The following is a 27,500-nucleotide window of genomic DNA, read 5'->3' on the forward strand; positions in this document are numbered from 1 at the left end:
TCAAAAAACGGTCATAAAAATTTGAAGCTTGGGAGCACAGACTTATTTTAAAGAAGACCCTTGGCAGATTACTGCTGAAGTAAAAAAAAAAAAGTAAATCCAAAAAATAGTTATATAAGTTTAAGTTTATGAAAATTATTTATGAACATTATTTTATACAAAATATATATTTTATGAAACAAGTTGAACTCTAAAACGCCTAGAAAATCAAAGCCATAAATTGAAATAAGTTGTGTTCCAAATTTGAGGGTGATATCTCAAAAAATGAGCTTTCGGTGAGATTTTGTTCGAGCGCAGTGACAGATTTCCCCCACTGGGAGCAGCAAAACTCCACGAGTCACACAGTGATTGGATTTGTTATTTGCAGTTGAGTTTTTCTCTCAATATTACAAACACACACACACATTTTTTATAACACACATAATAACCACACACCCACACAATTATCGTTGCATAATTTATCCAATTGGCTCTATATGCCGAAGCAGAAAACAGGAATAAAGTGAGTATTTGCTTTATAGAGCAAACCTGGGAAAAACATCTGATTAAAAAAAATATTTTTAAATTTTGAAGCCTTGCCAACAGAATGAAAGCCTCTTAACAAAGATTGCATCATTTTATAGGTAAATGGCCTTGGGATTAAAAATTGCAGTTTTAATGGGTTTCAATGGGGACATTTTTGTCCAAAAGGCGCTGAGAGGAACGTTTTTGTGAACCTAGTGCAAAAAAGATTTTTCAAAGGAAATGAGGATGAAATAGTAAAATTACAATACAAACACACACCTGTGCCAAAATCCATGCAGTTTGCATTAACACAGGCAAAGTGACAAAACAAAACTGAAAGGATGCACAAGAGTTAAAGTGCACGAGTCCGTGAAACCTTTTTCAGCATGTTTTAGTGCAGCGTTTAAAGAGTACCTGTGATGCTTGATGAACATGGGAACAAACATGTCACAATATTCCTCATTTTAATAATTCATACGGTTGGGTATACCTAATGGACGCATTGTTTCATCTGCTAATAAGAAATTGCATAATATATTCTATCCTTTGCTGACAGAAAAACAATATTTTACTTAATTGTGTCAGTGATAAATCTCCATCTCTTAGGTTGACAATCATTTTTGAGTTGATTCCCCTAGAGCGTCTAATTTATGTATTACATCAATAATGTAACATGCCAGTTTTATAAATTCTGAACCCCTTATCTGGACTATTTGGAAACTCATCTTCGCCCTATTATTAAGGAATTTTGTAATTGTATAACTCTCCTGTCCTCTTCTGAATCTTTTTGAAATATGTTATTGTTTTGTTTTTATCATTGTGTAGCCCTGTTTTATATACAAATCTGAGCTATTGGTGTTCCTTTATTTTATTTTGTGTTGTATTTGATGTCTTGTTATATTTGTATAATAATGAAAATTCAGTGTTATAATTATAAATAAATAATAATAATTAATACGCGGAATAAAGGGGCGGGGCCTGGTTGAGCTAGTTATTAGTGGGTTAAACTGGCGGTTATGGTAAGAGCGGGACATTTCCAAAACACACTCGAAGCGCTCGACCAATCACAACACACTGCTCCAGCCGACCCAAAAAAAAAAGTCAATGTGTGAAAAATAATATGCCCCAAAATAAAACTAAAAGCACACTGTCATGTACACAGTCCGTGACCTTCTCTGCTGGAAAAGCAATCAGTGACTTCACTCGTGTTTTCGAGCGTGTGAATATGTATTGTGCATAAGCAGCTGTGTGATGTTGTTCAGGTGTGAACGGGAATCTACCGTATGTACTAGAAAACAAGTTGATTTGTGCTTTAATATGCTCTTATATGATAAATATTCAGATCTGTGTGTCCTGAGCTTCTCTTCCCGGCACTGATTCTGGCAGGATTTTGTTTTTGCAGCCACTCATAAAACAATAATGCCAAATATATACTTGATAATCAAGAGCACCTGTTGAATCTCCAATGGCAAAAACAACAATTTAGTACAGTGTGTGTGTGTGTGTGTGTGTGTGTGTGTGTGTGTGTGTGTGTGTGTGTGTGTGTGTGTGTGTGTGTGTGTGTGTGTGTGTGTGTGTGTGTGTGTGTGTGTGTGTGTGTGTGTGTGTGTGTGTGTTGTGAGTTTTGAGATTGTGAATTGTAATGAAATTGGCACATAAAGAATCTATTGATAGTAAATATTCAACATAACTTTATACTTTTATTCAGGCATTAAATTAATCAAAAGTGACAGTTAAGACATTTATAATGTTGTTACAAAAGATTCTATTTAAAATAAATGCTGTTCTTTTGAACTTTCTATTTAAGGACTTCAGCTTTGCCATCATAGGAATACAATTTTAAATATATTACAATAGTACATTTTTAATCTATTACATACACACACATACAGTCAAACCAAACTTTATTCAGACACCTTCAACATTTCTCACATTATCACAGTTTATTCGCAACAAAATGGTAATAAAATATGAGTTATGAACTCAGTTGACATTTCTCTGGTTTTGTCCGTCCTTCTGTTAGACTCTCACACATGAATTATGTTGAATATCTGTCAGCTGTTCAATTTAACTACACAATTACATAATACCAGTTTAGCTCAACCAGTTGCCAAGCAATGCTTCATGTTGTTCAGTCTGTGGTGTAAAAAGGTCTGTGGTGTAATAATATTATGGTACAGCAATTCTGCGATAATCAATATATCGCTAGACAGTCCTATAATGATACGTCACGATATATGTCGATCTATAAAACAAAATACCAGTGAAAAGGTTAAGTGCAGGTTTTCTCTCTTTATTCAAGTCCAGACTGTTAGAAAACAGCACAAAAGGTTTTTCAGTATATAAATTAAACATTTTATGCTTATACTTTTTAAAAGCTTAAACTTTTCTTTCTTTGTAAAATGACACATTGAAATGCTTATTGACATTAAGGGTTAGGGTTAGTTCAGTGCATTGATTAACATAGACGCAAGACACTGCCTTCTCGCAGTTTGCATATTCAAACGCGGCTCGTATGGCCTATTTTAACGATCTAAGCGCATACGAGTTTGACCCATGCTTTTTTGCTTAAAGGTGAAGACTCAACCAAATGCATGTTTTGTAAAATTCCCCTAATTGAATTTTTGCCATGAAAATAGCCCTGGATGCTGACATGGCACTAAATAAAACAATCTGAATCTAGTCTGAAGTGCACGTGTCCGAATACACTTTTGCTAGTTTAACGACGAGACAAATGGCCGGCGCTCCCGGCGCTGTTCTAAAAGGGTCGTCTCTATTCTCTTGATTTCCATTACACGAGAGTAGATGTTAAAACTTCATGCTGATTTGTACTCGGCTTTCGCCAAGATAAGCACCAACTAAGACGTAGCTTTACAGTAACCTATGCTTCTCCATCCATTTACGCTTCTTTCCATATGGTGATGTAAATCTCCTTCTGTCTAGTGTTAACACGCGTCAGCACACACAATGGCTGCAACCACAGTGCAGTCCCCCCATGACAACCGTCTGGATTGAGCTGAGTAGGGGACATCTCTAGGGTCTTCAAGTGGGCACCTTCCGTCCTCAGTGTTTCGTCGACTAGCCCACGACACCTCAAGAGGGCTCGACAGTGACTCTGGCGTCCCAGAGTCACCCCCCTCCGTCCCCCACTCAACTCAGCCCAGCTTACTGACCTCTACTTCCCTCTTGCTGCTGAGACCTAACCACAATCTCTCAATCTCTCCGCAACCCAACCATACGCGCCAACCCGTTTGACTAAGGCTGTCGAGCCCCACTGGTGCGTTAATATGCAGTTTCAGTGGCAACGGTTCCGTATGGCATACCACCTACCGCAAAACACAAAATCTGCCGAACCACCCGTCATTCACGCAATATACACAGGAACGTAATGACTATAAATACTATACAACCTATACAAATAAACCAACAGACTCTTCAAGTTTTCAAGAATTCTACGAAACCGTAGCATGGCGGCCTGTACTCAGCCAGCTAGAATCTTTCCGTCTCAACCACAGCCAGTTGCTGCTCCTTTCTGCTGCTTCAGATAAGTTCTTTACTGTGCGACGCAACTCTTGGCCACTGAATCCGACGTCTCTGAGGAACCGGGTTGTAGAGTGTGCCACAAAACCTCGACAACCCACTTCCACTGGATAAACCTGGACTCTCCATCCTCGCTGTTCTGCTTCAGTGGCCAGATGAGGATACCGCAGTTTCTTCCTCTCATATGCCTCATCTACCGCATCCTCCCATGGCACTGTTAACTCTATCAGTTAAACAATGCGTGCTGATCAAGAACACAAAACAATATCTGGTCGTAGGTTAGTGGTGGCAATCTCAGGTGGAAAAATAAGCCGTTGATCAAGATGAGCCAGCATCTTCCAGTCCCTAGCAGCTTCCAGTTGTCCTGGGCGAGAATTGGTGTTAGCACCTTCTCTTGGTGGTTGCTCGCCTGGGCGGAGGAATATTGTCTTCTGCTTGTAATGTTTTGCTAGAACAGGCGGCAACTTATTGTTCATACCACGCTTGCCTTCCAATGCTAAAGCCAAACATCGCAATACTTGGTCATGGCGCCAAGTAAACCGACCTTGGCTAAGAGCCACCTTACATCCTGTCAAAATGTGCTTTAATGTGGCAGGTGATGAACACAAAGGACAAGAGGGATCCTCTCCTACCCAGAGGTTTGGGTTCTGCGGTGATGGGAGAACATCATATGTTGATCTAATAAGGAAACTGATCCTACTCTCTTCCATTGACCAAAGGTCTTGCCAGCCCATTTTGCGTTGTTCCACACTCTCCCATCTCATCCACTCTCCCTGCTTGGCCTGGGAAATGGCCTTTATACATCTCATCCTCTCCTCCTGCTTTCGCACCTCGTTGACTACCAGCTTCCTCCTTTGAGCTGGGCCTGCCTTGTGCCATTTAGGAGGAGCTAAACTGAGCCCAAAACCCCCTCTTCCATGCTGTACCTGTCCCTAGATATCCCCAATTTGAAGGTCAGCCTTTGCCTCTACTACAGATTTCTTTGCTGACCACTTTCTACCAGTTTTTACCACAGGGGCTGCCTCCCTTACACATTTGTCGCATGACTCTGCTAAAGTCATTTCCAGTCTGACCTTGGCACACTTAAACTCCTCGGTTAAAGCAGAGACTGGCAGCTGCAATACTCCTTTACTATAAAGTCCCACTCTGCTGAGGCAGCGTGGAACTCCCAACCATTTCCTGATGTATGAACTTATTAACGCTTCCAGCTTATCCACTGTTGTCAAAGAAACCTCGTACACAGTCAGTGGCCACAGCAACCTTGGCAGTAGACCAAACTGAAAGCACCAGAATTTTGGTTTGCCTGGTAGAGCACAGCTGTTTATGCTCTTCAACCCTTCCACTGCTTGTTGTCTAACTTCTCCCACTCGAACTGTGTCCTTTAGATCCCCATCGTACCATCTTCCAAGACTCTTCACTGGCTTCTCAGGAACTGTTGGTATTGCCTCACCATTAATGAAGAATGTTTTATCAACTACCTTTCCTTTAACTATCGAGATGCTCCTTGATTTAGAGGGCTTAAATTGCATTCGTGCCCATTCAATATTATCTGTTAACTTCCCCAATAACTAATTAGTGCAGGCTACTGTTGCAGTCATGGTTGTCATGTCATCCATGTATGCTCTGATTGGTGGTAGTCGCATCCCAGAAGCCAAGCGCTCTCCTCCTACTACCCATCTTGATGCCCTAATGATTACTTCCATTGCCATGGTAAAAGCCAGTGGAGAAATGGTGCATCCTGCTATTATTCCAACCTCTAAGCATTGTCATGCGGTGCTGAATTTTGGCGTTGAGAAACTAAATTGCAAATTCCCAAAATAGGCTTTCACTAAATTTGTTATTGACATTGGCACTCTAAAAAAATCAAATGCTGCCCAAAGAAGCTCATGTGGCACTGAACCATATGCATTAGCCAAATCCAGGAATGTCACATGGAGCTCCTTCCTCTCCTTTTTAGCTGATTGAATTCGTTGCCAGAAAACATTGATGTGTTCTAAGCATCCTGAGAATCCTGGAATGCCCGCTTTTTGAACTGAAGTGTCAATGAAGCCATTCTGTGATAGGTAGGTTGACAATCTCTGCGCAATAATGCTGAAGAAAATCTTACCTTTGAAGTTTAATAGTGAAATAGGACGAAACTGACTGATGCTTGTAGCATCATTTTCTTTAGGTATAAAGACTCCACCTGCTCGGCGCCATGCTCTTGGTACAACCTGCTTTTCCCAAGCCACTTTTATCAATTTCCACAGAATTCGTAGAACTCCTGAAGCACTCTTGTACACTCTGTACGGAACTCCATTAGGCCCTGGAGATGATGAAGCCCTTGCCTTTCTCACAACCTGCTCTACCTCTTTCCACTTAGGTGCACAGACCTCCATTTGGTATTCTGGTGGATTGACAGGTGGGATGTCTGACGGAATTGACATAGGCTCATGCCTTTTTGCATCTGTATGCGTTTCCTCCAAATATCTCTCTAGCTCAACCCTAGATGCTTTTAAAGTGCCATTCTTCTCACTGGTGAATAACTTCTTTACGAATTTGAATGGGTCTTTATAGAAATTATAAAATTATCCTTCTTTTTGTAGCGTTTCCGTAGGCGCTCAGCTCTGCGTAATGTTGCAAGCTTATCTTTTATGGCCCTTTGTAAGAGATTGAGTCCCTCCTTCTGACTTTGTTCTGCTTTTTTCCATTGCTTCCTCAGCTGCCTCCTTTCTCTTACTAACCCTTCAATTTTCTGCTGCCGTCTAGATACAGCAGGAGTAGTTTGTACTTAATGAGTAATGGGTGTGTTTTGGGCGTAACGTGCAATAAACAAATCAGAGTCTCATCTTCCATTCCCTGGAATGCCAGTTGCGCTCGTGTCGTGGCAGATTTGCTGTTTGCATGGAGGAATTTGATACTGGAAAGACCGAAGGCTTCTCCAGAGAGGAAACGGATCTGATTGTGTGTGTGTGTGTGTGTAATAAACAGAGTGTGTGAAGCAGAATGTGTGTATGTGTGTGTGTGTGAAGCAGAGTGCGTGTGTAATAAGCAGAGTGTGTGTGTGTGATAAGCAGAGTGCGTGTGTAATAAGCAGAGTGTGTGAAGCAGAGTGTGTGTGTGTGTGTGTGTGTGTGTGTTTGTGTGTGTGTGTGTGCTTGTGTGTGTGATAAGCAGAGTGTGTGTGTGTGTGTGTGATAAGCAGAGTGCGTGTGTAATAAGCAGAGTGTGTGAAGCAGAGTGTCTGTGTGTGTGTGTAATAAGCAGAGTGTCTGTTTGTTTGTGTGTGTGTGTGTGTGTGTGTGTGTGTGTGTGTGTGTGTGTGTGTGTGTGTGTGTGTGTGTGTGTGTGTGAGTGTGTGTGTGTGTGTGTGTGTGTGTGTGTAATAAGCAGATTGTGTGAAGCAGAGTGTGTGTGTTGTGGACCCGCCTATAGACGCACATTACTAACGCACTCTTTAAATAACAAAAGAAATACAGCGCCACTGACTTTATCCCAGGGTTCAGTCGGCCAACGGCTCAGTGTATTTCAGTTCCTCAAACCTGCAATGTTCATCAATGCTCCTGAACACACACTCGTTCTCAGACCAGAAACCCATGGGCACAGATGGGCACAAATGCATTCACTATTTAAACAACATGTTGCAGGACGTGAAAATGAAAACTGCGTCGGGCTGAAACTAGCATAAAAACACTAGCGTCGCGCCTGGCGCTGTTGCACTGAGTGTATGATATGGCGCATATTGTAACTATCCACAATACATATTGGTGCACTTTTGTATTGCGATTTTTTTGTGACAGATTATATTGTTACACCCCTATTGATTCATATAGAGGCAAGACACTGGCCTTCTCACAGCTTGCATATTCAAAAGCGGCTATTAGTGTTTTGCAAGCAAGTTTTCTGATGCATTTTGCTTCGGCTGATGTTCTTTCTCTGGGTTCGCAGCAGTAAGTCGAGTAAGGAGGACCTGGTGTTGCAGAGGAAGACTGCGGCCAGCGCTCCTCCTCCTCCCACTGAAGAGCAGATCTCCAGCAGTTCTGAGGATGAGTCTGAGGAAGAGCGTGAGGATGATGGGAACGGGTCTCAGCGCTCTACGCCGATCAGACTGGCCGACCCGAGCGACAGCGTCCGCACGCACGAGGTACCACATCTGCTTCATATTAAACTACACACAGAATTCAAGCGCATGACCGTAACTGCTGTGAAATGTTGTTGTGTGAATGCTAGGGTTGGGTACCGATACGCGGTGCCAATAGGGAACCGGTTCCGACGTTAACGGTACTAACCAGACCGAATAAGAACGAAAATTTCGGTGCCTGACTCTCTGTGTCATGAGGCGCACACACGCAAGGTCTCTCGCTCTCTCTCTCTCCGCCGTGCACGCGATTAATGAAGATGCCGAAGACAAAACGCTCCAAGGTTTGGCTGCATTTCACGTGTAAAATTACGCGTCAGAACGCCCTCTCTGTGCCGATTGTCTGAAGCCATATAGAATCACGCCACTGCATTGGCTGATGGCGCGGGCACCGCCGCTCTTACGTCATCATATTATATTGGCGCGCGCATCATCTGCTACTCAGTAGAGGTGCGCGATACTGCAAAATTCGGTATCGATCCGATACCAAGTAAATACAGGGCCTGTATTGCCGATATCGATACCGATACTTTTTACATTTAAAAGCATGCACTTCAACTTACATGCACTTTCCTGTGCTAGAGCAGTGTGTCATGATTTATGAGGCGAATGCATCATTAATATGCTAAATCTGAATACGTTTTCATGACCATTAAATATTTTGTGATTTGTGATCTCAACTCGCCTGTAATTAATCAGTGACTTTTACCAAACTACCCTAATTATAGTAATGCACTATTGTACACTAGCCTACTGTTCAAAAGTTGGGGGCTGTAAGATTTTTAATTTTATTCTGCATTAATTTGATCAAAAATACAGTAAAAACTGTAATATTATTACAATTTAAAATAGGCTATTCTGTCATTTATTCCTGTGATCAAAGCTGAATTTTCAGCATCATTACTCCAGTCTTCATGATCCTTCATGATGAGAATTCATTTTAATATGCTGATTTGCTGCTCAAGAAACATTTCTTATTATTATCAATGTTGAAAACGGTTTCATGTTTTTGTGGAAACCATGATACATTTTATGCAAAATTATTTGATGAACAAAGTTGAAAGAACAGCATTTATATGAAATAGTTTTTTTAAACTAGTGTAAAACCCTTGACTGTCACATTCGATCAATTTAATGCATCGATCCTTGTTGAATATAAAAATATTAATTTCATTATACAAATCTTACTTAAGTCAACATTTTTAACCGTCATGTAAACTTTTAATTTGTTTATTGCGAAATAACTCTCGATTGTTTCTCTGTCATCAAGGCTTCGTTTCCCAAACACACTGAGACAGAAGCACCAGCATCGAACGCTCTCTGGGATTGATTACATTTACATTTACATTTATTCATTTAGCTGACGCTTTTATCCAAAGCGACTTACAATTGCTATATTTCAGAGGTCAAATGCCTCTGGAGCAACTAGGGGTTAAGTGTCTTGCTTAGGGACACAGTGGTGTCTCACAGTGGATATCGACCCGGGTCTCTCACACCAGAGGCATGTGTCATTTCCACTGTGCCATCACCACCCCCACAATATGATTAGTTTCATATTGTATCCAGATGACTAGGAGAAATAGTTCTACCAGAGCCCGTCTCCGTCTACCCTTGTTAGACATTCTCTGGTTCTACCCTACACAATATTTCGCATATTTTTCAACTTAGAAGGTTTTTTTTACACACTGAATTGCGTTCTAAATTAATAAAAATTACTGGTAAAAAAACACACATTTGGATCGATATTTTTATGTGAGGATCGATCCTTTTCGATACCATGTCAGTATCGAAAGTATCGATACTTCAGGATCGATCCGCCCACCCCTACTCCTCAGATTTCTCTGCTGAAAAAGGAAGCTTGTCGGCAGCGCGAGGAATTTGGCAGCAAACGCAGCGTCTCGTTCCCTATTCAGAGAACATGTTACACCAGTAACCAGAGACGCTCTCTTTCATACGTTCACTCAACGCTGTGTAGCTAAGATGCAGTGGGAACGAAATACCAAACTCGCCAAGCTAAGCGCTGCCGTAACTAGTACAGCGACCAGATAACTTACATGACTGGATCAAGCAGACAAAACATGGGAACCTGGAGCCGTGTCGAGATTAGATTACCTTGGTAGTAATCTCTATTAATCTCCAGTATTATTACATTGTTTGATACAATATTGTTTTATTTGATATTATGTAAATGTGAATTGTTGTTTTATATTGGTTTATTTATTATTACCATATGTTACTTGTATTTATATTGTTTAAAGATTTAAGTTAAAATTGTGTCCAGTTTGGCCCTGTAAATAAAAGGGTATTATTTTTTGACAAAGTGTGTGTGGTTTCGTTTTCTTAAAGGGTAAGTTCAGCGTTTTACAAGTAAAGCCCTGATTTAAGATCGTTTCTGATGAAATGGAACGGTTAAGATTGAAATTTGTACAATTGCTGCTGTCCCGAGAATTTTAGGTTTTTGTGTTAGCACCGACACCACCTATACAATGGTTTCATAGGGGCACTGGAACAATCATTCATAAAACGCATTGAACTTTAGTTTACAAAGACATGAAACTCACCGAGTGGTCTGGGGTGTTCACTGATATCTCACACAAAAATCGCTGCAAAAGATGCTTTTCAACAGGTGTTTTACCATTCGTTGTAAAACTGTGGACCTATTTTTCCAAACGCCTTACAACCGGACATTCTTCCAAAAACTACGATAAAACCTGTTGGAAAGCATCTTTTGCAGCGATTTTTGTGTGAGATATCAGTGAACACCCCAGACCACTCGGTGAGTTTCACGTCTTTGTAAACTAAAGTTCAATGCGTTTTATGAATGATTGTTCCAGTGCCCCTATGAAACCATTGTATAGGTGGTGTCGGTGCTAACACAAAAACCTAAAATTCTCGGGACAGCAGCATTTGTCCAAATTTCAATCTTAACTGTTCAATTTCATCAGAAACGATCTTAAAACAGGGCTTTACTTGTAAAACGGCGAACTTACCCTTTAAGTACCGTTTCAAGAACCATTTAAGCGCCTGAACCGTTAAAAAATACCGAGTAGGTACCGATACCCAACCCTTGTGAATGAGCAGTCGGAGCGCATTTGAGTCGGATGCGTTTTTTCGTATTCGTCATTCGGTGGCTCTGAAATAGTGTGAGCACCCGTCCCGCTCTGCGTCACCGCACAGCAGTTTCACCGCTTGTCCCGCACGTCACATATTGAGAAAATGTCCCGCATTTTCATCATTCTGTTGGTTTTTAATGAACATATTAAGAAAACGTGCATTTGTTCTTTTGCCTTTGAAAGAAAGCATTTTATGTATTCTTTTTGCGGCGTAGTTTTTCACCTGTATTTAACAGCGCTTCGTCAGATGTACGAATACAACAGCTGTTTTTAAAATCCTGTCCAATGGTTGAAAGGACAGGAGTAAACACGGTCACTAGTGGGTTGTGACGCTGTCAATCGAAATGTGGAGCGGTGATTCGTTCCGTGTGTTTCTGTCAGAAAACAAATGGATAATTCGCTAAATTAAATTTTAAATTAATTTAACAGAATTTATCAACTTGTTTCCTGCTGTGGTGGTTTTAGTTCACATCCTTTATAAAAAATATTAAAGTTTTTGGTTTAATATTTTCTTAATATATAAGATTGTCAACTATCTAAATAATCAATTTTGCGTTTTTCTAAGCAATTTCGAAGTCGAAGTAACGTCAGGGAACGTGAGGTAGAAGCGTTGGTCCGGTGTGTGTGATTGGCTCTCGGCTCGATTCTGCATCAGCTGACTCTCGAGATAATCTCTGCATTTATTCATGAGAAAGAGCTTGTTTAATCCAATCAGTGCGCTGTATTACGCATGAGATCATCGCATTACAGCGGAGAATTCAAACACGAGTTTAACAACGCTTACCACGTGGATCATATAGACATATTTCATATTTCATATAGCTACTCTAGTGCTCTAAACATGAACCACCATCGTGTCTTATCAAATGAAATATATGTGCAAATAAAGACACTGATACAGCCGTACGTCTGATCATGAACGCGATGAATTATTCTGATACACAAAAGACAATTATGTAGACATGAAAATTCAAAGAACAATGGACAAAAAAGTAAGTATTCCTTTATTATTCGTTAAACTGACGTGTGTCGTTTGTTCATACACTGTAATGCACGTAAATGTAATTAATATATTATTATTAGACCTTTTAAATGTTCTACCGCGTTTCTACCTCGTTTTTGTAGTTTGTTGTTATATAGGATTATATTTTTTTAAATGCATCAACTCTGGGTTTTTTTTCTCTCAGCTGTCATATTTTTATATTCATGTGTCTGTATAATGAGTTTGTTGCAGGTCTGTGTTTTATTGGTTGTCTACACTCCCACTTTTCCACGGTTTTACTATTTCTTTTCTATTTCTACAGACTTTTTGCAACTCTGATGTGTGAACGCCCATGCTAAAACAGGGAGGTTTCATGACATACGCTGTATGCAACATTAAATAAAACCGTACAGCTGTTCAAAATAGAGTACTTTACAGTTTCTGCTGTATTTATTTTCCATGCATCACTCCAGAAATAAAGTGCGTTGCATTGTGGATACTGTATTATATCTACAGATGGTTGGTGTAGTGTGTGCTGCATGCACACTGCACACTACCGCCTCAAAAGTAGTATGCCATTGTGAACCTTCAGTGAAACTGGGAAATAAAGTTCCCCATGTCAAGTGGTTTGATCTGAGCTGACTGGAGCGTTTGTGCGAGTTGGTCTCTGCCGGGACCGCTGATGGTTTCATTAGTTCTGGAGTGTTTCTGCTTGATGGATGACGATGAAATACAGCAAATGATCTTCTCTAGGGTCACCGAATGGAGGCTGTAAGGTGGCATTAAAGTTCAGGGTGTCCTCAGTGTGGAAATGAGTCTGTGCTGGCGGGAGATTGAGTCTGAGGAAGTTTTTAACAGATAATTATGATTGGAAATGTGAAGCAACCATGAGGGAACTGGAGTCGTGTCCTGGAAGGGAAGTTAATATAGTTTTGATTCTTTATTTAATTCCTGATTGTTACTAGTTTGTTTACTAGTATGTATTTACGCACATTAATGTCACTGTAATGTTATAGTTACCGTTTGGAAATTGTGAGATGTTAATTGTACCAGATGTTAATTGGATCATGCTTCAGTTGTTTGTAAATGTTTTCTGTACAGTTTATTAGAGTTGCACCACACATTTTAATCTAATTAAATACATGATGTGCTGATTAATCGCATATCAAATTTGTCTGAGAAATTGCCCCCCAAAAGATAATTTAAAGTCATTATTGTGTTAAATAATAAAATAGTCCAATAGACATTACTAAAAGTAGCTTTAGAAATAAATATTTTATTTGATTCAACATTCAATTTATTACACCTAATCTTTTTGACTTTTTTTTTTAGAAGCTGGGTTATTGGTATTTAGATATATTTACAGACCTAAACAATTCTTTCTTCAAAAATATATACTTTTTTGTGTGCTGCAAAACAAAGAAAGTCATACAGGTTTGAAATTACATGAGGGTGAATAATTGAAAATAAACATTTACATTTTTGGGCAAAATATCCCCAAAATATATATATTTTTTTATATTTATATTTTGTTCTTTATGTAATGATACTCCAAATAAGAAACTAAAACTTAGGTGCCAGTAGGTGCCGGTGAAAGTTTAAACGAGTAAGTCATTGATTCATTCATTCATTCGATTCATTCAAACGGCTGATTCATTCAGGAATGAAGTAAATGGCTCTCTTTATGAATGAGTCATTGAATCATTGGTTCACCCGATTGATTTGTTCAAACGGCTGATTCATTCAGCAATAAAGTAAATGGCTCTCTTTATGAATGAGTCATTGAATCATTGGTTCACCCGATTGATTTGTTCAAACTACTGATTCATTCAGGAATGAAGTAAATAGGCTTGTTCGACTTGAACCGGCGCTGCACAGACCGATCGGTTGATGACATCAAAGTACCGCGAGAGCTATTCAAAAGCATAAGGAGCCGTCTGCTCTCTAATCGCTCTCGCGGTACTTTGATGTCATCAACCGATCGGTCTGTGCAGCGCCGGTTCAAGTCGAACAAGCCTAATGGCTCTCTTTATGACTGAGTCATTGAATCATTGGTTCACCCGATTGATTTGTTCGATCTACTGATTCATTCAGGAATGAAGTAAATGGCTCTCTTTATGACTGAGTCATTGAATCATTGGTTCACCCGATTGATTTTTTCCATCTACTGATTCATTCAGGAACGAAGTAAATGGCTCTCTTTATGACTGAGTCATTGAATCATTGGTTCACCCGATTGATTTGTTCAAACTACTGATTCATTCAGGAATTAAGTAAATGGCTCTCTTTATGACTGAGTCATTGAATCATTGGTTCACCCGATTGATTTGTTCAAACTACTGATTCATTCAGGAATTAAGTAAATGGCTCTCTTTATGACTGAGTCATTGAATCATTGGTTCACCCGATTGATTTTTTCCATCTACTGATTCATTCAGGAACGAAGTAAATGGCTCTCTTTATGAATGAATCATTCGTTCACCCGACACACAACACTTCTGCTCTGGTTTTATAGGTCATATTTTTATTGGCAAAATTGTGCAAAAGCAGACAATATTGTGTGTAAAATATAACACATTATTAACTTCTTATTTATTGAACCGTCATGAAATCAACATCACATTTGCACTCATGCCATTCTGGACAAAAACAACACTCGTGTGAAATTGCTTAACTATATCATGATATAAATATGAAAAAACTCATACAAGGGCATTTTGTCCCTGATATCTTGAATTTTAGGGTAATTCTAACTGTATTCTATAGGCTTCATCACGCAGTGAGTTCATGTTCATCAATCAACTGTATAAATGTAAGATGAACTACAGGTCTGAGGTGCGTTAAATCATTTTAATGCTTTATTTAACTAATTAATTAAACTAACGTGTTAAATAGACACCCCAAATACATATTAAATACATTAATTATTAACTATTACATATGAGCACTAATAATAATGATATATGTGAGTTGAATGAGTTTATGAAGAGTGGATTCTCCTGTCTTGTTTTTCTCTGTTCCCCGTCCTCAGTCTCTTTCTCTCGTCGTCCTCGCTCTATAATAGTGTGTAATATTTAAGCGAGTGAGGCTGTTTTCAGTTTTCATCTGTGCACTCAGATGCCCTCACTGAACAATACACCCTGATCCGCTCTTTATTAATTCTCCACTGTGATTCTGATGATGCCATAATCGGGTTTATATCCTGGAGAACCTGTGCTGATGTTACCTTGGCCTGACCACACATCATCCTTTCAACTTGTTTTCCCACAATTCTTCCTATTATATGTATATAGTGTCAGCCTGAAGTCCTGGTGAACACTTGACTCTTTTATATATAATTTGTAACCAATGAATAATGTCTACTAACTGATGCAATATTGCTCGTAATGCAATACAGAGAGAAAAAATTTACAAATATATAGATTGCAAAATGCAATGATATATTATAATTTGTAATTATATTGATATATAATAATCCATTTTATTTATATATATATATATATATATATATATATATAGGCTTTAACTTTTTTTGCATGTTTAAGAAAAGTAAAATTATTTATCAATGGATGGATGAATGCATTGTAAAAAAAACATATCAATTATTTCTTATTTACATAATATTCTTTATTTTTTATGTATTTTAATGGGATCATTAAAAGTTAATCAAAATGCATGGTTAAATTTGGGTAATTTAATTCATAAAACTTTAACAGTTATATATATATATATATATATATATATATGCATCGTAAAAAATATACATAATATCAGTTATTTCTTGTATATTTTTGAATGGGTTAATGTCTAATTTATGTCTAATTAATTTAATTAATAAAACTTTAACAATGTATTATATAGATAATTTTTTTATTATTTATATATATGTATATTTATATGTTGTATGTATATATATATATATATATATATATAGTAAAGTAAACACATAAATACATATACATTTATATACATATATATATATATATATATATATATATATATATATAAATTTATATGTATTTATATTTATACTTTTTTAATATGTATTTATATTTATACTTTTTAAATATGTATTTATATTTATATAAATACATGTAAATGTATTTTTACATATGTATATTTTATTTTATTTATTTTTGCATGTTTCACATGGAGAGTTTCTAATGCGATCAACAGCTCAAACTCCTTTTGTCTCTCGGACTGAGAGAATGACTCAAGGTTTCTGTCATGTTTCCATGCCAACAAGGCCATTTGGATTTATTTACCTTTAGAGACCCTGAAGGTGGGATTGAGGGAAAGAACAGAGGGATGGAAGAGAGGGATTTTAATGGATGGTAGATGAATGAATGAGGACACACTCAGGACTTTAATGAATAATATGAATACAGAGGCGTCACCTCTCTTTTTCAGCGTTAATTCTTCTGGATTCCTTTTTTTCTGTTTTAGTGTTTTTGTATTCAGTTTATTTTTCTGTTTTGATGGTTAAATTAATCTTTAATAATCAAAAAGATTTCTAATTAATTTAATTAAATTATGATTTAATTTTTTTAGGGCCATATAATATCAGTTTTATTTTTCCCCCAAAAAAAATCCATTTTATTTTTAACCAAATTCTGTTTTCCGTTTTAATTTTTCTGTTTTTCGTTTTAATGGTTTCATTAAATAAATAAAAATTATTCAATTAAATTCATAAAATTTTAACATTTTAAAAATGTATTTCTGAAATTCTGTTTTAATTGTTCTGGAGTTATTATTTAATACACATTTATTATTGAAAATGGTGGTAATCAAATAAAGCCATAAAAAATGAACAAATTGTCACTATTACGTGCATTTACTTGCATCTCATGTGTGTGTTTGATCTGGATTCTAGGGTCCAGTTTTGTTCGGATGCTGTTTGTTGTTTGTGTTTTTAACTCATGCCACATTAATGCATAATGTGTTTGGCAAGAGCTTCATCATAACAGTAAGCTTCTCTGATTGAGATGTCATGTGATGTTATGAGCATCCATCTACAGTTTCAGTGAGCATTAATGTATGCATACGTATGTTTTGGTGTTTCCGAAATGTTTACAGCCTTTCTGGATTCAATTAGGACGGTACAAACGGAAGGATGGCGATATTAATCAGCATGTACTGATGCAGAGGTTATGAAAGCGTCACGATTGTTTGTCACTGTCACACTGACCTGTTGTCATGACTTGATGAATGTGTTTCTCAGGTATCGTTCACACACACATGTGTTCATGTGTGAGTCTGTGAAGGCAGCGCTGTGTTCACTTGTGTCATACATTTACATTTAATCATTTAATCTTATTATCCAAAGCAACTTACAAATGAGGAGAGCATAGAAAGCAACCAAACCAACATTATGGCAACAATATGCAAGTGCCGTAGTTAGTCCAGCAAAGTACACGTAGCAATTTTATTTATTATTATTAATAGATATAGAATAGTTAGTGTAAGTATGAATGAATCAAATGTTGAGGAAAAAGATGCATTTTCAGCTGTCTTGACAATCCTCTACACACACCTTGGCAATAGAATCGCCATTGGCTAATAAATTGTTTAGTTTACTCGTCAGACTGATATACTATTTTTATATATATATATATATATATATATATATATATATATATATATATATATTAGTCTGACGAGTACACTAAATATATATGATAAACATTATTCCACCAAATCAGCTTATCTTTGTAAAATAGCACAGCTTTTTAAATATCTGAACGTAATATATTAATTTAAGCTTTAAATTTGAATTATATAGGGATTATTTGGAACATATATATATATATAACCGTATATATATATAATATATATATAAATATATATATATTAGAGGTGGGCATAGATTAATTTTTTTAATCTAGATTAATCTCACTGTAATCTTGAAATTAATCTAGATTAAAATGGCTCATTTGAATTCTGCCGAAGGCATTCAGAACATGTGTGCTACCCAAATAATGACTAAAAGTAAGTCTTTGAGAATAGTTCGCCTCGCGTAGTGAATTTCTGCCAAAAATGCCATTCGACAATAGATTAGCAAAAGTCGAATATCATTCGAAAAAAAAAAAAAGCTGCACACTCACAATGACAGAAAGGGAGGCCAATTTCATCTTTAGCGAGTTGTCATTTTGCTATGTTTTTTTAACATAGTAGGCTAATTGGAAGAAGAAAAAAAACAATAAGCACGACGTTGATGTGTAGACGTACAGTCCGTTTTTGCATCGCCAAACCAGCTCGTTAGATCAAAAAATAATGTCATATGTCATAATGATTTTATGTGAACCTGCCTTTACCGGCAATAGCCTCCTCCTTTTTAAACAAATTAGTTTTCAATCAATGTAATCAATGTAAACTATTCGTGTGACTATGCCACTGCGCAATACACACACATTACCGCGGGATGGCGGGTGTTCATTTCATAAACTGTACACAATGGTAGCTTATTTAACCTGTTAACCTTTGCCATTGCGCCGACGCTCTTAAGCGTTTTTTTGTAGCCTATAAATTAGTGTATATGTTCAAAAAATGGATAATGTCATACTTTTTAGTAGTGCTATTGTGGCGTAATAATCTGTTTGGTTGTAAAATGTATTACCTGAATGAAATGAAATCGAATGTATCGTCCTGTGGAATCATTCATTCACAGACAGCTTACGAAGATGTTCAACTAATAAAGATCTTCATCGCTGGCAAAAATATGATGCATTTGCAGATTTGCTTTCTCTAGCCTAAACTGTAGATCCACGGTCACTTGATGTTATTAAATCTTCCTGTTACGAATCCGAGTCGAGTGTGATTGAACGCGCTTCAGACGATTCAGTGCGTGAGGAACTAAACCGATCATTCAAACTGATTCGCGAACCGATTTAGACAGATCTGCCAACTTGTTTGATGAAGTCTTTGAACAGAATCGACCCAAAAGAGTGATTCATTTGTGAATTGAGCAGCGTCAGTTATGTCAAATATACTAGGCTACACATGGAATTGCGCGAAAATATAACGATATTCGAAAAAGCTATTTTATGATCCTAACCCAACTTTGAGAATAGATTAACGGCGATATTTTTTTTATCGCCCGATAAGAGTCTCACGTTAACGCAGCACGTTAACGCCGATAACGGCCCACCACTAATATATATATATATATATATATATGGAACTGCTATTCTGCTGTCTTGCACAGGACTCCCTGGAAAAAGAGATTTTGAATCTCAATGGGATTATTTCCTGGTAAAATAAAGGTAAATAAATCCAGCAAGAAATGTCCGTTGGATCATCTGTCTGGAATGAGAGGTAGAGTTGTGTGTCATCAGTGTAGCAGTGATGGGAAAACCATGTTTCTGAATGAGAGATCCTAGTGATGACATGTAGATGCAGAAGAGCAGCGGTCCCCGCACCGAGCCCTGAGGCACCTCACCCCTCCACGACACCCTGAAGGACTCCTGAGCTCTGCGGTTCCTGAGATGCCCTTCATCTTGAGGATAGACGGGAGGATCTGGTGGTTAACTGTGTCAGAAGCAGCAGACAGATCCAGAAAGATGAGAACTGAGGATTGCCAGTCTCAGAGCTTCAATAACTGAGAGCAGGGCAGTCTCAGTTGAGTGTCCGCTTTTGAAACCAGACTGGTTGTTGTTCAGGAGGTTGTTCTGTGCAAGAAAGATAGAGATTTGGTTGAAAACGACTCGTTCAAGTGTCTTCACAATGAATGGAAGAAGGGATACTGGTCTGTAATTTTCTAGTGCTGGATATAGAGTGGGTTTCTTAAGCAGTGGTGTTACAGAGTCTGCTTAAATGCTTTGGGAAACGTATTTCTGTGAAGAGAGGAGTTTTTTTATTTAACCTTTATTTAACCAGGAGAGAACCTTACTGAGAGTAAAATCTCTTTTACAGGAGTGTCCTGGCCAATAATATGAGTGAGTGCGGGTTCAACTGAGGAAGAAATGGCTCGAAGGAGATGGGTGGGGTTCGGATCAAGCGGACCGGTGGTAGGGGGATTGGAGAGGAGGAGTTTGGAGACTTCTGCCTCCCAGAGTGGAGAGAAGGAGGGGAGAATGTGTGTGTTGGCTGTTAAGATGTGTGTCAAATTGTGGTGTGCAAAATTGGCCACTGATGGTTGTTATTTTATTTATAGAGAAGTCGTCAGCTGTGAGGGTTGACAGGGTTCGTACAAGGTGCTTGAATTTTACTTTTTGAAATGTAAGTCCTGGAAAACCCTTGAAATCGGCCATATTTAAGAAAAGGTGCTTGAAAAGTGCTTGAATTATTGAAAGACAATATATGTAAAATGAGTAGTGATTGGGACGAGACCGCCTATGCCGAGTCCGAGTCAAGACCGAGTCTTTGAAGGGTCGAGTCCGAGTCGAGACCGAGTCCCTTGGTTTTCAAATACAGTCGAGTCCGAGTCAAGACCGAGTCTTTGAGGAAGCAAGTCCGAGTCGAGATTTTGTCTCGACATGTCAGTTTTGATATTCATGATTTAATATCACCCCAGTTAATAATCAACAGTTAGGCCTACCGACTAAGCTAGATTGGGAATTGTTTAGAGGAGCAGTCTTAACGTCTTAATATGGACTATGCTTTTACTATATTAAAAAAAATCCCTATCAAATGCATCATCTTCTGCCTATTTTTCTAAAATGCTTCAACAGTGCTGCTCTGTCATCAACATGTTAAGCCCACCCTGTCTTTAGTAGGCTTAGCTACTTTATAACATTTTCCAATATTTCCCAATTTTAAATATTTTGACAATACACTGGAATTCAGTATCTTTTAAAACTTTATTCCCCCATAACTAGTGATGCGGGCGAGACCGCCTATGCCGAGTCCGAGTCAAGACCGAGTCTTTGAAGGAACAAGTCCGAGACGAGTCCGAGAAAGTAGAAATCGGTCTCGAGACCGGACTCGAGTTCTACATCACTAAAAATCAGTGTTTAATTTTCTTGATAAAACAATCTTTTCACACAAAAATGAACGCTGCAGCCCGTCGAATACAGATATATAGGCATTTCACATGGTTATGAGTGTGATATTACTCATATAAATATCCAAGTATATGTTACAGCTTTCATTCTTCAGGTCAATCATATATTCATGCAAATAAATCAGTTTGAATAAGGAAAGCGATATCTTTGTCATAGTATCCTTTTAATGGTTAAAGTTCCACAATCATTGCATCTCCTGCACTTTATCATTTGTATAATTTTGTTTTATTAGTTTATTTTTATTGATCTTTTTACATTTTTTAGCATTGAAAAGTTATTGTTTGAAAAGTGAGAAAAAAACAAGAAAGAAGTGCTTCAAAAGTTGTTTAATTTTACAGTATCTGTACGAACCATCGAGGAAGAGAGAAGAAGGTTTTGAAAAGGGTGCGAGAGTCAGAAAATTGTTCATTTTGTTGTGTTAGCAAGTCATTTTAGCAGTAGAGATATTAGCAGAGTAGGAAGAGCGGAGGGAATGATACAAACCACGGCAAAAGGTGACCTGTGGAGGAGTGTGTGTTGTGATCTGATCATTGACTGTAAAGAAATATGGGCGTTGTGTCTGTGACGTCACTCGTAGTGTTTCTGAAGAGCGTTTTTGAAGCCCAAAGTGGGCGGAGCCGGCCGTCGCCATCTTGGCCGCATCAGTCCTTGATAAACGAACATGTGCAGCGAGGCGGATTAGCTGAGGTGACGTGACGCTAACGCTAGCAGACAAACGGCTAGTAGTGACATCAGCGGCAATCCACCTGTCACTCAGGTGGCCACGCCCTTAATTATGCAGAAATTCAAGGCTTAATATAATTTAAACGGATGAGTTATAAAAATATTCACCCCCTCACAAAATTAGGTACAGTCAAACCAAAAATTATTCAGACACCAGATATCATTTTTTATATATATATTTTTTTTTTACTAGTGTGTTTAGGACACTAGTTAATTTATGTAAGCGAGGAGAGCAAAATAAAGTAAACTGTGACATATTATACCCAAAAATTCTTAAAATAAAAATATGGGACCAGACACTTTGAGCTGATTATGTTTTGCTGAAGTGTTTTTTCTTTAATAACTAATGCACCTTTTTACACCACAGACTGAACAACATGAAGCATTGCTTGGTAACTGGTTGAGCTAAACTGGTATTATCTAATTGTGTAGTTAAGTTTAACAGCTGACAGATATTCAACATAATTCATGTGTGAGAGTCTAACAGAAGGACGGACAAAACCAGACAAATATCAACCATAAAGAGTCCATAACTCTTGTCATATTTTATGACCATTTTCTAAACTATAGCGAATAAACTGATAATGTGAGAAATGTTGAAGGTGTTTGAATAAATTTTGGTACTGTATATAGACCAAACCCACTTTTTGCACCAGGCTGTAAACATGTTTATTTCTGCTGTAAAGTTGGGCATTTTAACTCAGTTTTGCAGCCGGTCTCTAGTGGCCAGTCGAGGAACTGCATCGCTTCAGTGTTGGAGTGAGGAGTGAGTGAGTGTGTGTAGTGAGTGACCAGCGTGTGTCAGTACTGGTTTGAGGCGAGCAGAGTGTGGAAACCAGCAGAAGTTTAGACTGACAACAGGCCATAGTCCATCATGTTATTCAAGGTTTCCTGCGCTAAAAACTGGTAAATATATCAGCAGACGTGCTACTGACGCCATGCACATCACATTTAATAATAATAATAATAATAATAATAATAATGATGATGATGATGGTAATAAACTTTATTTTATATCGTAGCTTCTCAAAGCTCTGTACACTAAATAAACAATACATTCTGTAGATCATTCATTAATAATAACCCATGCATTAAAGTTGTAAAGAGCAAAGTCAACAAGCAAATGCTAGTCTAAAGAAATGCATCGTGAGATTGATTTATCACGATTTTAATAATCAGACGACAGCAGAACTGTGAGTTTATGACAGATTTAGTTTCTAGTTTTACTAGTAGATGCTGCTTTTCACAATTTGTGGCAAATAGTGATTTTTGTTTTTTATTTGTTTATTTGCTTGTTTTTTATGTAATATATTTTTTATACTTTTCTATTTTGCATCTTTTTTTATTTATTTTTTTATTTACCTTTCGTCTTTTTTTATATATTTATATATATATATATATATATGTGTGTAATTTTCTTTTTCTTTTTTCTTGTTTTGGTGTGAATGTGACCTGTGAATTCACCCAAAGCGTTTACATAATACAGCCTTCATATCCATCAAATGTGTCTGTTTCTCATAAATGTTTTTTTTATGCATCAAAAAAACATGTCATTAGTTTTAACCAGTTAAAACTCTCAGTATTGTCCTGCTTTTTTTTTTTTTTTTTTTTTTGGGTCCAAAGTGACTTGCATTGTATTTTAGGTATCAGTTAATTCATTCCCTGGAAAGAAACCGAAATCTCCAAGTATATAAAATTTTACATGACACAAGCAATTAGAAAAAAATTTTTTTTTTTAATATGTTTTGGTCAAAAGTTATAAACCAGAAAGTGAAATTTTGAGCACTAAAGGCTTTGGTTGACATGCAGCATATCATATTGAAACACATTCACAATCCTCTGTGTTTGTTCTCTCCACCTCCATTTCTCTCCTGTTATTCCCGAGCGGAGCTTCATTCCTCACGCGTGAGATCTCGGCGCCCACGGCTCACGTTGACGGGTTTCTCTCGCTCGCATAAACGCAACGAGACCGCGACTGATGAAATATTTAAAAGGGAAAAACCTCATTACTTGCAACACTGTAATTACAGTGGTGAAACTGTGGCATTAGTCACATGTTGAGTTTGATCAATATAACCACGAGTAAAACAGCAGCTCAGGGAAACACACACACACACACACACTCAGCCGGTTACGTCACAGTTTTATGCTGCTTTAAGAGACGCACAGTAATAATGGCTACGTTTACATGCACAACTTTAGTTTCAGTCGGACTGAATTCATGTTGATTGATGAATCTGAATGCAGTTTTCATGAACGCTGAACATGTGATCCGGTTGATGTGTGTTTGTGTGTGTGTTTATGTCACAAGGAATATATTTTGACATGCGCAAACTGCACGAATATACAGAGTTTCCCGATGTTTGCGCATAATAACTATTCTCCTACATCGATTCTTTATTGAAAAAACTTTTTTTTTTTTTTGTTAACAACTGTTTATTGAGTTTTCTTTTGTAAAGTCAAGAAACACAAAAATACAAAGCAAAAAAGAAACTATACAAATCTAGAACTCACCCTTGGTAGACTTCAAGAAAATAAAAATAAAATACAAACATAGAATGTATGTAGATCCAAAAAATAATATAATATAAATAAATAATATTGTAAATAAAGAAATTACATAGATGTTAAAGAAAAAAAGTTATTTGTTTTAAGCAGTGGAATTAATATTTATCCATTTCTGCTCATAATTTGGCGTAAATATGAACTGTTGTGCCGCTGCTTATATTTATAATGGAGTAAAAATGCCCAAAACCAGTCGTGTGTGGATGAGAATCTGAAACCAGGACTTCACTTCACAGACACTGAGTGAAATGAGAATATGAATAATTTATTTGAATTCTGACACTTTATTCAACAGGAAGAACAGCTCGTCCCGCGCCTCATTACGCTATTTCAACGTCATTATAAATGCGCAGTCCTTTCCGATCAAGTGTTTTCATGTTCTCTCGATCGGATTGGAAAAGGGTTGGCATCGATTCATGTGTTTTACATGAAAGCTTTTCAGTGCGATTGAGCCGTCGATACCATTACTGACGGATTATTTGGTTGCATGTGACACATCTTGCGTATTAAAGAGTTCAGAATGAAATGAGAATTTAAAGAACTTTAGCTGAACCAGAGCCCGTCTAACGGAGAGTCACTTCCGATTAGCCCCGTTGTATATCATCTTGCTTGCAGTTCCATTAGAGTTCCACTGGAGGTGATCGTGGGCGAGTGCAGAATGAATGGGAGTCGATGGCGCTAGACGGCTAAATTCTCCTGCTTGTCGTTGAATCAACGTAATTTTATTGTTGATTCCGCAAGTTCAATATAGAATATAGTCCAAAAGTCGAATGAACGAGTACTTATGTCCTTTCGATTTCTTACAGGTTAGGTCGTTGTTGGCCGGAACACGCTAGCGTTCTGCTATTATGTGACGTCATCACAGTTTTGAACGGATTTTTGTGAACTTAAAAATGCAATTTTCAGCTGAGTGTATTATCTTAGCCCCCCATTTTGAATGCAGCTTTCAAATTACTCGACAAAAAATCACATCCTGAGAAAAGTGGATTTCTGGGGGTGAAACCCCATAGACTCCCATTCATTCTGCACTCGCCTGCTAGCGCCCCCGCATGGACAGAGACTGTTACTGCAGCCAGTCCAGAAACCGGAAGGAACCAGACAGTGCCAATTCTCTTCTATTAGACATTCTCTGACTGAACTCTGTCTGCCGTTTGTGTGACCTTTGACCTTTGACCTTTGCCAGGATCAGCCACAGCCGCGTCTGCCGCCCATGAGAGAGACGTACGGCCTGAACCTGCTGGCGGATCCCCCGGATGAGGACATGCTGGTCTACCACAGGTCAGGAGCACCGGCTCTTCAGTCCTCAGGCCAGGCCGGGACAAATGCTGCTTAAAAATGTGCATTAGTGTTCAAAAAATCCATTTAAAATTACATTTTAAAAGATTAAGTTTTATGCATAATAATATTGCATTTTTTTCATTCAATCATAAAACACAGAAAAAATAAAAACTCCTGAAAATATAAAACCCATTTAATTTAATTATTTTTTTAAATATTAATCTATTAATAAATTGTTAATGTTTTATGTATTACATTTATTAGACATCCTAGTCCATCCACATTTTGATTATTATAATTTATTCAAACCATTAAAATGGAATCCAGACAAATTAAAACAGAAAACGCGGATTCCAGGAAAAAAATAAAATGGATTTTATTCGACATTATTATTGATAGAATTGTAACAAACTATTACTCTCTTAAAGTTTTATAGATTAATTTGTTTAGACATCCTTTTGCATCATTAAAGTTTAATCAAACATTTCATACGGAATCAAGAAAAATTAAAAAGAGAATCTTGGGGGGAAAAATTTAATGGAATTTAGGAAAAAATCAAATGTATTTCAAATGACACTATTATTGTTAGAATTTTAATAAATACATTTTTATTTTATAAAAATAAAATGGATTTCATTAGACACTGTTATTGATATAATTGTAATAAATTATTAGTCTGTTAAAGTTTTATAGATTAATTTGTTTAGACATCCTTTTGCATCATTCAAATTTAATTAAACAATTAATGCAGAATCAATGAAAATTTTTAATTAAACCATAAAATTTTGGTGTGTGTGTGTGTGTGTGTGTGTGTGTGTGTGTGTGTGTGTGTGTGTGTGTGTGTGTGTGTGTGTGTGTGTGTGTGTGTGTGTGTGTGTGTGTGTAGATTTGCTCATCTGGGTCAGAACCAGCACAAGGTGGAGAGACACGAGGACATGAAGAAATCCGACAGCGTCTTCAGCCTGTGAGTGTGTGTGTGTGTGTGTGTGTGTGTGTGAGAATAACAGTGTGTTGATAATGTGTTAATAATAGTGTTTGTTTTCATGTAGAGAAGCTTCTTTAGGAACAATCACACTTTTCCTCCATCGCTGCTGTTTAATATCATATTCATATAGGCTCCTCTTCCTCAGGTAGAGACGAATCATAAAATGATTAACTGATATATTTCAAAGTTCTTATGCTCATGAATTATGAATATGATTATGAGTTGTAAAAAAGAAGTAATGGAAATTATTATATAGTGCATTTACCTGCTAGTTTTGCTAGGTTCTATAAAAAAATGGGTTTTTGTTGCATTTCTGCTCTGAATAATAATCCAATAATGAAATCCCTTTACATTTCATACACTATAGATTGGGGTCGGTAAGATTTTTTTTTAAAAATTTGAAAGAGTCTCTCCTGCTCATCAAGGCTGCATTTATTTGATTAGAATTTAATATTTTTATAATTTATAGTAGCTTTTTCTATGTGAATATCTAGTAAAGTGTAATTTATTCCTGTGATCAAAGCTGAATTTTCAGCATCATTACTCCAGTCTTCAGTGTCACATGATCCTTCAGAAATCACTATAATATGATGATTTGATGATCAAGAAACATTTATGATTATTATCAGTGTTGAAAATAGTCATACATTTCATTTATTAAGATTATTTTAATGAATAGAAATTTCAAAAG

The 27,500-nt window shown here is 37.3% G+C and overlaps 1 protein-coding gene across 2 annotated transcripts in view; it reads left to right on the top strand.

The window, feature by feature from the left end:
* The window catches only part of fig4a (FIG4 phosphoinositide 5-phosphatase a), a 110,490-nt gene that overhangs the window by 76,523 nt on the left and 6,467 nt on the right, over positions 1 to 27,500 (top strand). Inside the window, exons 21-23 of one of the 2 annotated variants that reach the window (XM_077200012.1) lie at positions 7,972 to 8,167; positions 25,730 to 25,824; positions 26,711 to 26,788. In XM_077200012.1, coding sequence (XP_077056127.1) covers positions 7,972 to 8,167; positions 25,730 to 25,824; positions 26,711 to 26,788 — 369 coding nt within the window. The remainder of the gene's footprint in view (positions 1 to 7,971; positions 8,168 to 25,729; positions 25,825 to 26,710; positions 26,789 to 27,500) is intronic. The other variant, XM_077200013.1, reaches the window with a different exon arrangement.

The sequence above is a fragment of the Siphateles boraxobius genome, unplaced genomic scaffold (assembly GCF_051911475.1).
Source record: "Siphateles boraxobius isolate OS27281-9 unplaced genomic scaffold, OSU_SipBor_1 115, whole genome shotgun sequence".
Classification (NCBI taxonomy): Eukaryota; Metazoa; Chordata; class Actinopteri; order Cypriniformes; family Leuciscidae; genus Siphateles; species Siphateles boraxobius.